Source organism: Alligator sinensis, unplaced genomic scaffold (assembly GCF_000455745.1).
Source record: "Alligator sinensis unplaced genomic scaffold, ASM45574v1 scaffold1366_1, whole genome shotgun sequence".
In the NCBI taxonomy this organism is placed as follows: Eukaryota; Metazoa; Chordata; order Crocodylia; family Alligatoridae; genus Alligator; species Alligator sinensis.
The window spans coordinates 41,437-52,209 of record NW_005843734.1 but is presented as its reverse complement, the minus strand read 5'-3'; the positions used below and the strand labels follow the sequence as shown (position 1 = coordinate 52,209).

Here is a 10,773-nt window from a genome sequence, read left to right as displayed (position 1 = left end):
CCAAGGCCAGAAGCCCTGTGGGGCTGTGAGTTCTTAACTTGGATGGTATGGTGTGGGTCCATGTGTGCTTGGGGTACTTGGGATACCTGGGGGGAAGATTAAGGTGAAAGAGAGAAAGTTAAAGTGTAGGGAGTGAAAGTTGCTGGAACTGGGATTTGAACCGGGAGCCTGGAGAGAAGCTGGCTCAGGAACTGAGGCTTGGGGTTACTTTAGGTTAATTGACATTAGTCGACCAAAGAACAACGCCCATAGCCTGCAGAACAGGCGAGTGATGCTGGAGAGAAGCCGGCACAGAGACTGGGACTGAATCCGGAGCTACGGGGAAGCCGAAAGGTAAATGGAGCGAGGGAAACTGGGACTGGGGCTGCAGGGGAGCTAGAGAGGGTGTGGACCAGAGTTCAGTAAAACACGCTCAAACTCGGGGTTGCAAATGACACTGGTTTTATTGAACAGGGGAGATTGTGACACAGTATGGGATTGGTTCCTTTACACACACACACACACAGAGGTGATATCTGTCTATCACAGGCTGAAGGTTGATCCTTAGTGGGCAGTCGGCGTCTTCTTCAGCTCGGTGTTGTCCAGAGGGTGTCTCCACAAGGGCTTTTGTGGTGGATGGGCCCCGTGACGAGGAGATGGTCTGGTCTGGATGTAAAATGGCATTTCCAAGGAGTCAGTCTTCACTACCCGCTTTTATGGGGCAGACTACCTCTGATCTCCTATGGGGAGGGCATGTCCAGAGGGCTCCAGGTGTTCATACTGAGCATGTGCAGCCTTGGCACAATGGTGGGTTGTCTCATCTTTTGTTTCCTGAATGCTGAGGGTGGTTCCAATGGCTGGGGCCTTGGTCCAGGTATTGGTTTTGGTGGTTCGGTCATTCAGAGTGAGCTATTTTTACACCTACTGCCATTGTCTCTCAAGCACCCCCACTCATCCCCATTCATTCAGGAACCAAATTACATAGGAGGGGTAGGTATGTGTCATGGGTTACACAACAGGGCATGGGGACAAATGGAGACTTGACAAACAAAATGGAAACTTGGTATGACTTATGCTAACTTACATACGTAGGCCTAAATCTTATAGTCCCAGTAAGACAGAAATACAGAATAGTATGAAATCAATACAAACATAATACTTATACAATATAAAGAAAGAGAAAATCAGGTGGTGATAATAACCACTCTACTTCCTTGCAGCCAACAGCCTTCCCTATCACGTGCAGCGTGGCCAACCTGGGATCTGACCCTCAGCATCCTCCAGGTGTTTCTTAGACCACCTACTCCTGGAGTCATAGGGATGCTTGAAAACCTCCACCCTCCTTTCTAAAGAGATGTTGTGGTCCACAGGGTTGCAAAGAGCTTTAAGCTGTGACCTAAATATATCCCAGCGGTGTCAAGGACCAGGGAGGGTTCTTGTCCTATTTCTTACTGCAGCCCTAATAAATCCAAGTCTCTCCAGAGCTGCCCACTGGCAGGGCAGAAAAGCACTCGCAGCCCCGTCCCCGAGGCTCCCAGCTCTCGAGAGCGAGGTCCCGAGCAATACCCACAGCTCAGGCACAGGCTGCAGCAAGCTCCAATTAAGCTGAGCTCCCTCAATGAACCAGCTCGCTGAAGCCCAATAATGACCACCTAAAATGCTCTCCGAGACTGGAGTGGGGAATTGCAGGGCTGCAGCTGGTTTTGTGGAAACTCCACCTCCTCCTGGTGCTGGCCAATCAGCCCCCTCCAGCTGCCCCCAAATGGGGTGATTGCACACAACCAATGTAACCCTTTCCAAAACCAGCTCCCTCGCCCTCTAGCTAGACTCTCTGAGACGCACTGCTCCAACCCAGTGGCTGAGCTGCAGCTGCAGCTGGCACGGAGGTGGAAGCTGGCCTTCGCAATAGGGAGGTTCCTCCTGCACACCTAGGGGCATGAGCAGGTGTTCCCCACTCAATTTATGCTGAACTGGGGTGTGCATCGCTACACGCACCCTTATCATGCTTCAGGGGCTCTGCAGAAAAGCTGCTAGAGCTGAGTGCTGCAGGAGACGGAGATGCAGCTCAGGTGACAGGTGAGGTGTGTTGGCAAGGTGGTGATGGGACAAGGTGTCACCTTCGCCCTCCTTGTCAGGAAACAGAAGGGGAAGGCTCCTAGATGCAGGGCTGAGTGTACAGGCTAGCCCAGGCACTGAGCTGCCCCAGGGCAAGTTGCTGCCATTTAAGAAGCAAAATCCTAGCTGAGCTGCCGGTTCACTACGAGTCCTTGTCAGGATCCTGGTCAGGGTCACGGCTATCCAGGTGCAGCCCCCTGACTGTGGGACAGCCTGCAGTCCTTTCCCAGCCCTGGGACCCTGGGTTTAAAGGCAAGCTGTTTGAATGGACCCTAGGCAGGAAGTCACCCCGACCACTGTGTGTGATGGCAAAATATTGTAAAAATATAAGCTTGAAACATAATTGGCCATGTTGGTGGAAAGGCTGCAAAAGTGAAAATATAAAAGGAGAAACATTGAATGTGCAGCTGTGCGAGCATGCTGTGCGGAGACAGAGGAAGCTCCTGTGTTTTTTCCCTGTGGAAATTGGGTCAGAAGACACCAAGGAAGATCAAGCGCACAGCAAGGGGTCCGACGTTCAGCTGACCAAAGACCAGTGCTGTGCAGCTCTTATCTCGCCTGTCAGGTCAGATATAATTATATTTAGAGGAAGCCTGTACAGTCTGGGGGTTACAGATAAAGCTTTGTTGATACCAGATTGGAGGAGTTGCTTTGTGGAACCCCGCTTCAGGGGCTCTGCAGAAAAGCTGCTAGAGCTGAGTGCTGCAGGAGATGGAGATGCAGCTCAGGTGACAGGTGAGGTGTGTTGGCAAGGTGGTGATGGGACAAGGTGTCACCTTCGCCCTCCTTGTCAGGAAACAGAAGGGGAAGGCTCCTAGATGCAGGGCTGAGCGTACAGGCTAGCCCAGGCACTGAGCTGCCCCAGGGCAAGTTGCTGCCATTTAAGAAGCAAAATCCTAGCTGAGCTGCCAGTTCAGGAGCACCTGGCAAACGACCGGTGGGAGATGTCTGCCCAGAGCAGCACGTCAATGGGTCCTTCCCGGTCCTGCAGAACCCCTGGTCCGGGGTGTTCTCCTGCAGTACCTGGGCCGACCGGCCCTATAGAGGATCCAGGGGACCTGAGGTTTCTGCCTTGAGTGAAGGGGTCTCCTCTGCCCTTCAGAGGCAGGTTCAGGGCTCCACGGCAGGCCAGGAGCAGGAGGAGTGACTTGCACGGGAGGAGGAGCTCGTGACTGATTATATCCTGTCAATAAACTCATGAAACAAAGCCCCAGGGATCCCAGGGGAACAGTGCCCGCTCAATGCCAGTTGGCATGACACAAGCTCATTTTTTTCTCACTTCTCAAAACAGCACTTGCGGTGTCCTCTGAGAGCAGCCGTGCAGGGCAGAGTTGTTCTGCATCCACCAAGAAGTCAAGAGACCTGTGTCCAGTGCCTCCGGCTCTCTCCTCCGCACCATGAAAGCACAGGTCATCCTATATGTCCTCTTGGCTTTCCTAGGCCAAGGTGAGTCTCCTGACACCGAGGCAGCATGACAGGTTGGAGGACTAGCTCTGGGACTGCGGGATAGTCTGCAGTCCTTTCCCAGCCCTGGGACCCTGGATTTAAAAGCAAGTTGTTTGAATGGACCCTAGGCATGAAGTAACCCCGACCACTGTGTGTGATGACCCTGTTCTCCCCGTGACATTTCCATAGTTACTTACACTGGGATCCAGAGCAGACAGACAACCAGCCCTCCCGGGGCAGCTGCCCAAGTAGGCTGTATTAGTGCCTCGCCGCTGGATGGCAGCAGGGCCGAGCTGGCACATCAGTGACGTGGGCACTGGTAAGAGCCAAGATGGAATAGGATCATACTTAGCTGCCCATCAGCAAAGAGAGGCCTTAAGAGACCAAAGTTACAGCAGAAAGCGCAGTGCCCAAGCCAGGGAGAGAGGGGGTCCTGGCACGGGGAAGACCAGGAGTTGCCGTCTCCAAGCACTGACTGAAGAGGGTGGGTTTGGCCCACTGAGCTCTATGTAACACACTGTGGCCACCAGGGATGGGATGTTGAGGGACCTGATGTCCCCACGGCCATGTTACCTGGGGCACAAGCTCTGGCTCCTCTCCTTGGCTCTCAGCACCCTTCAGCATTGGAAGCAGAGGGACCTGTCATTGGTCCGTTGCAAGGTCCCTTCTCCCGCTCTCATGTGTCCAGGAGCTGGAGACCTCTGGGCAGCCCGGCTCTGGAGCAAGCCCTCGTTCCTGCATTGAACGCACCGGGCTCACAGCACAAGAGAGCGGCTGCGTGCACGGCCAGCAGGTGATGAGCCTCCGCCCTGAAGCACGAGGCCCTGACGTCCCGTCAGACAGGTCCTCCCTTCCCAAAGATATGGGCGCTCCTCTCCCTCGCACATCCCCAGTAGCCGTGGGGGGCGGGGAGGAGATCTCAATCAGCTGCTTTGATAAAAGGGAAGGAAATCAGGAGGGGAAGGGTTACTTAGAGGGTGGGCGTGGGGCTGACACAACATAAATTCAAGGCAGGAAAAAATGCCTGGCCAGCTTCAGGGTTGGAGTTGCAGCCGCGGGCTGGTCTGGGAAACCTCCAGGTGCCAGACCCGGGCCGCAGCACACGGCGCCTGTCACTCAGCAGGACGGGCTCTTGCACGGGGGTCAGTGCTGGGCCTGCAGCTGTAGCAAAACCGCCAGGTTTTCCTTTCTTTTTAAAAGAGTTCAAAATACATTCCCTCCTCATCCCCACCTTTTCTGACTCTCTCTGCCCGCGCTATCCCTTATAAGTAATTATAAGTAGTCATAGGTAAGCTACGCTAAGTTCTTGTCTGCTGTTATAGTAATAAGCTCCTTTTTATATTGTAAATAGTGTTCTGTTATGTTTGTATTGAGTTTTATGGTTTTATATTTTATTGGGTTTTATTCCTATCATTTTTGGTATTGATTTTTATCATTTCATATGAATACTGTATGATTTAGGTCAGTGTCTCCAAAGTAATGACTTGTTTCCTTTTTGTATGTCAAGCCTCCATCTCGTATCCCCTGCCCGGGCATAACCCGCTGTACAGTATGTTGTAACTGCGACTCATGTCTAACCACTCTCTTGTAAACTGGTTCCTGAATGAATGGGAGTGAATGGGGGGTGCTTGAGGCATAATGGTAGCAGGTCTCTACTGAAGGATCAGTAACGACCGGACCATCAACTCAATGACCCAACCATGGCCTTGCATTGACTCACCCAGAAACTACAGACCTCACCCAAGAACAGAGACAAAACGCAGCATTTGAAAGATAAAGACCCTACAGGAACCAGCAACCCCACCTTTGTATTCATCCAGGACACCTGGATTTGCACGTAGGCATCCAAGCAGGACTGGCCTTGCCTGGACATGTCCTTCCCATTGCAGTCACAGGTAGCCCACCCCTATAGATTCATTCATAGGTGTAAGGTCGGAGGGGACCTGAGCAGATCATGAAGTCTGACCCCCTGCCCTGGGTAGGAATGAATACTGGGCTGATATGACCCTCACTAAGTTAAACTCATATGAGCCCAGCTAGGTAGTTACCAAACCTCCTTTTAAAAGACCTGAGGTAAGGTAGGAGGTAGCACTACTTCCCTTGGAAGCTGGTTCTAGATCCTGGCCACCATGACTGTGAAGCAGTGCCTCCTGATGTTTACCCTGAACCTACTTGCAATCAACTTGTGGCCGTTATTCCTTGTTACTCTGGGAGGCGCTCGGGGGAACAGGGTCTCACCCATTCCTCTCTCATCCCCCTGGTAAGTTTATAGATGGCCACTAGGTCCCCTCTCAGGCTTCTCTTGTGAAGGCTGAACAGGACCAGGGCCCATAGTTGTAGGGCCTGCCCTTCTGCCCCCTGATCATGTGAGTGGCCCTCCTCTGGACCCTCTCCATGCAGGCCTCATCCCTCCTGAAGTGCAGCACTCAGAACTGGATGCAGTACTCCACCTCCAGTCTGACCAGTGTCACACAGAAGGGGAGGATCACCTTCTTGGACCTGCTTGAGATGCATCTGTGGATGCATTACAAGGTGCAGTTAACATTGATGACTGCGTCCTCACATTGGCGGCCCATGTTCATTTTAGAATCGATCATGACTCCAAGATCTCTTTCCGACACTGTGTTTTTAAGAAGGGAGTTCCTCAGCCTTTGGGAATGCTACTGGTTCTTAATGCAAAAATGCAATGCTCTGCACTTGTTAGGACTGGATCCCATCCTATTCATATTCGCCCACCCCTGATGACTCCAAGATCCCTTTCTGCCTCCGTGCTCTCCATCTCACCCCAAATTTTGGTATCATCAGCAAATTTGAACAGGTTGCTTTTCACCCCATCGTCCAAATCGCTGATAAAGAAATTGAACAGTGCGGGCCCAAGGACCGAGTCCTGGGGGACTCTGCTGCCCACTTCCCCCCAGGTCGAATATGACCTGTCCACCACCACCCTCTGAGTATGACCCTTCAGCCAATTCGCAATCCATCTGACCGTGTAGGCATCAATGCCACAGCCACCTAGTTTTTTAATGAGGATGGGGTGGGAGACAGTGTCAAAGGCCTTGCTGAAGTCCAGAAAGACTATATCCACGGAGACACCTGCATCCAGTGCTTTTGTGACCTGATCATAAAAGGCAATCTGGTTGGTCTGACATGACCTGCCCCTGATGAAACTGTGCTGGTTGCCCTTGAGCATCATCCCCGATGCCGGCCCGTCACAGATGTGCTCCTTGATGATCTTCTCAAAGAGTTTCCCCAGGATTGAGGTAAGACTGACGGGCCTATAGTTGCCCGGGTCCTCCCTCCTCCCTTTTTTAAAGATGGGGACCACATTGGCTGTCCTCCAATCATCTGGTACCTGGCCCGAGCACCCTTGTCCAAGTAGCTGTTAAAGAAATTGAACAGTGCGGGTCTGAGGACTGAGTCCTGGGGGACTACAGTGCCCACATCCCTCCAGGTCAAATACGACCCATCCACCACCACTCTCTGGGTGCGGCCCCCGAGCCAATTTGTGACCCATTTTACTGTGTAGGCATCAATGCCACAGTCAAGTAGCTTTTTAATGAGAATGGGATGGGAGACCGTGTCAAAGGCCTTCCTGAAGTCCAGAAAGACTACATCCACCGCGACACCTGCATCCAATGATTTTGTGCCTGATCCTAGAAGGCAAGCAGGTTGGTCTGACAGGACCTGCCCTTACTGAACCCATGCTGGTTGCCCTTGAGCATCCTCCCCCCGCTGGTCCCTCCCAGATATACTCCTGGATAATTTTTTTCAAAGAGCTTCCCTGGGACCGAAGTTAGACTAAATGGGCCTATAGTTGCCTGGGTCCTCCCTTTTTTGAAAATGGGGACCACATTGGCCTTCTTGCAGTCCTCTGGCACCTGGCCAAAGCAGCACGAGTGCTCATAAAGCCATGCCAGGGGCCCCGTGATGACCTCTGCCAATTCCCTCAGCACCCTGGGTTGGAGAGCGTCTGGATCTGCTGATCTGAACACATCCAGCTCCTCCAGAAGTTTCATAGATTTCATAGATTTCATAGACATCAGGGCTGGAAGGGACCTTGGAAGATCATCGAGTCCAGCCCCCCACCCAAAGGGCAGGAAGTCAGCTGGGGTCACAGGATCCCAGCAAGATAAGCATCCAGTTTCATCTTGAAGGTGTTCAATGAAGGTGCTTGAACCACCTCCGGTGGCAGGCTGTTCCAGACCTTGGGGGCTTGGACAGTAAAGAAGTTCTTCCTTATGTCCAGCCTGAAACGATCTTGAAGTAGTTTGTGACCATTTGACCTCGTCATCCCTTGGGGCGCTCTGGTGAACAAATGTTCCCCCAGATGCTGGTGGTCACCCCTGATAAACTTGTAGGTGGCCATCAGATCACCCCTGAGCCTGCGCTTTTTCAGGCTAAAGAGCCCCAGGGCTCTCAGCCTGTCGTCGTAGGGTCTGCTTCCCTGACCTCTGATCATGCGCGTGGCTCTTCTCTGGACTCTCTCAAGCTTCTCCACATCCTTTTTGAATTGTGGAGCCCAAAACTGGATGCAGTACTCCAGCTGCGGCCTCACCAAGGCCGAGTACAAGGGGAGAATGACGTCCCGGGATTTGCTTGAGAAGCATCTATGGATGCAAGCCAGCGTTTTGGTCACTTTACTAGCCGCCGCATCGCATTGCGTTGCGCATTAAGTTCCCCAACTCAGTCCTCTCTGACCCTAGGCCTGGAGGAGTCACTCCCAAGTCAGTCCTGAATCCCAGTGGGGGAGAAGTTCCAGTCCCTGCTCAGAAAAATGGAGGCAAAAATTTTGTTAAAAGGTCTGCTTTTTTATCTGGTGCAACCACCAGTTTGTCAAGTGTATCCTGCAGGGGCCTCATGTTGTCTGGTGCCTTCTTTTTATGCCCCATGTATTTAAAACAGGACTTTTTGTTGTCCTTGATCCTGCAGCTGCAGAGATTTCTGTGGTTCCTTTCCAAGCTCCAATCTGTGCAATGGCAGCAGGTGCGGTGCAGCATTGCCCAGCTCTGAGGAGCTTTGCTCAAGAGCCAGCATGAAACACCTGGTTTGTGTCCCAAGCTGTGGAGATCCATGGAAGGAAGGATCTTTGTGTCAGGTCACTGAGGAGGGCTGCCTGAAGCTGGCATGGTCTGTGGCTGCATGTAGTGATAGAACAGCTCTGTGGGTATCTTGCAAAAGCCAGGCCGACAGCAAATCACGGGGGGTTGAATGTGCCCATGGGAGGCAGAGCTCGCAACCCAGCAGACTTATGAAGCTTTTAAAGAAAACTCAAGCTCATGTAACCCTGGCGGTACTCGAAGAGGTACCCCCTCTCCAATTGAAGGGATCAGAGCAGGTGCACAAGAGCTGTGGAAGGTGTAGGGATTCTCCTCCCCCTATAGAGCAGAGCCAGACCACCAATGGGGACTTAAGCATATACCCTTTAATGAGAGAACAGTATTGGGAACATAACCAGTATAAACCAGGGGGTATAGGGGACGCTACAATGCCCTGAGGTGGCGGGATTCAACAAAGGTTAAACACTTACAATCATAGACATAGTCATTCAGTTGACAAAAGACAGGGTTAACCGAAGAGTAAAACACAAACAGCAGAGCAAACAATACTGGTTGGGGAAATATAAAAGGCACAAAACAGTCAAATAACAAGGAATATAGGGCCTAGGTACCTGGAGGGGGACAAAGAAGGAAAACACAGTGACCCCTTTCCACTGCAACAGGAATTTCTCAACGCTACTTCACTCATCCCAGCTCCGACTTGAACTCAGATCTCCCACATGGTGTGCAGAAAGTCTACCACGTGGCCACCAGTGCTGATACTATATTAAGCTGCTAGGGGTCTTGGCCTTCCAGGAGCCCCGGTCTCATGTTGAGCTGCCTGGCCTCTGATTGGAGGAGTTGGAAGCAGAGTGGGGAACCTTACAGGTCGCTGCTCAGATCCTTGCTGGAGCAGGGGAGCCTCTCCTGCTGGCCAGAGCCTCTCATAGGTGATCCTAGAGCCCAGCAGGGAGTCTCTCCTTCCGGCCGTGTGCCGCGCTGCTGAGGGTCCAACTGCTGCCTGTAGGTCCCACTCCTCCGGGCTCTTCTGGGGCAACTGCAACTACACCCACCCCGCTGACTCAGCTCTTGCCAGCTCTTTGAATCTCCTTCCATGTAGTCCCTCGCTGGTCTCCCCTGAGTCAGCCACGTTGCCCCTTTTATCCCCCTCCAGGTGATGCAAGGGGCCAATCAGGGGACATGAGAGCGAGCCTCTGGGGCCTGATTGGTGAGGAAAGGGAATCCCAAGCCCTTCAATCATCTTTTACCCCTTCAAAACCCCTGGGCCAAATCATTACCAGATTGGTGAGGAAAGGAAATCCCAAATCCTCCAATCATCCTTTGCCCTTTCAAAACCCCTGGGTTAAATCACTGCCAGCTAGCCTGTCATGGCCAGATTAAAGTAGCCCAGATGTCCCAATCTGAGCCCCTGGCTGTATTCAGAAGATGCCACTTGCACCACAGTAGAGGCAAGCTTTTTCACTACCCCCTTTTCCCTGTCTCATGCCCCAGCCTCCCCCCAGGACGCAGGGACGCTGCCAGGGCTGTGCCTGCACCACTGGCATCAGGGCAAAATGAAGCAAGGATCATGGTCCAGGCCCCCTTCATGTCCCAAACAGGAGCACTTGGCCCATGACCAGTGGGAGATGGCTGCCCGGAGCAGCACATCAGTGGGTCCTTCCCGGTCCTGCAGAACCCGTGGTCTGGGATACTCTCATGCAGGACATGGGCTGACCAGCCCCAGAGGGGATCCAGGTGACCTGGGGTTTCTGCCATGAGTGAAGGGGCCTCCTCTGCCCTTCAGAGGCAAGTTCAGGGCTCCACGGCAGGCCGGGAGCAGTAGTAGTGACATGGACAGGAGGACGATCTCATGACCAGCTGTATCTTGTCAGGAAACTCATGAAACAAAGCCCCAGGGACCTCCAGGGGAATGGTGCCTGCCCTGTGCCACTTGGCATGATGCAAGCTCATTTTTTTCTCACTTCTCAAAACAGCATTTGCGGTGTCCTCTGGGAGCAGCCGTTCAGGGCAGAGTTGTTCTGCATCCACCAAGAAGTCAAGAGACCTGTGTGCAGTGCCTCCGGCTCTCTCCTCCGCACCATGAAAGCACCTGTCATCCTCTACGTCCTCTTGGCTTTCCTACACCAAGGTGAGTCTCCTGGCACCGAGGCTGCATGACAGGGGAGAGGACTAGCCC

General features: G+C 52.8%; 1 protein-coding gene across 2 annotated transcripts in view; it reads left to right on the top strand.

Moving 5' to 3' along the window:
• Positions 1-251: 251 nt before the first annotated feature.
• Positions 252-10,773, top strand: part of LOC106723383 (phospholipase A2 inhibitor subunit gamma B-like) — a 17,850-nt gene continuing 7,328 nt past the window's right edge. The window contains exons 1-2 of one of the 2 annotated variants that reach the window (XM_025195690.1): positions 252-333; positions 10,571-10,725. In XM_025195690.1, the coding sequence (XP_025051475.1) occupies positions 10,677-10,725 (49 nt within the window). In that variant the 5' untranslated portion in view covers positions 252-333; positions 10,571-10,676. Of the gene's footprint in view, positions 334-10,473; positions 10,726-10,773 lie in introns of those variants that run through there. The other variant, XM_014527623.2, reaches the window with a different exon arrangement.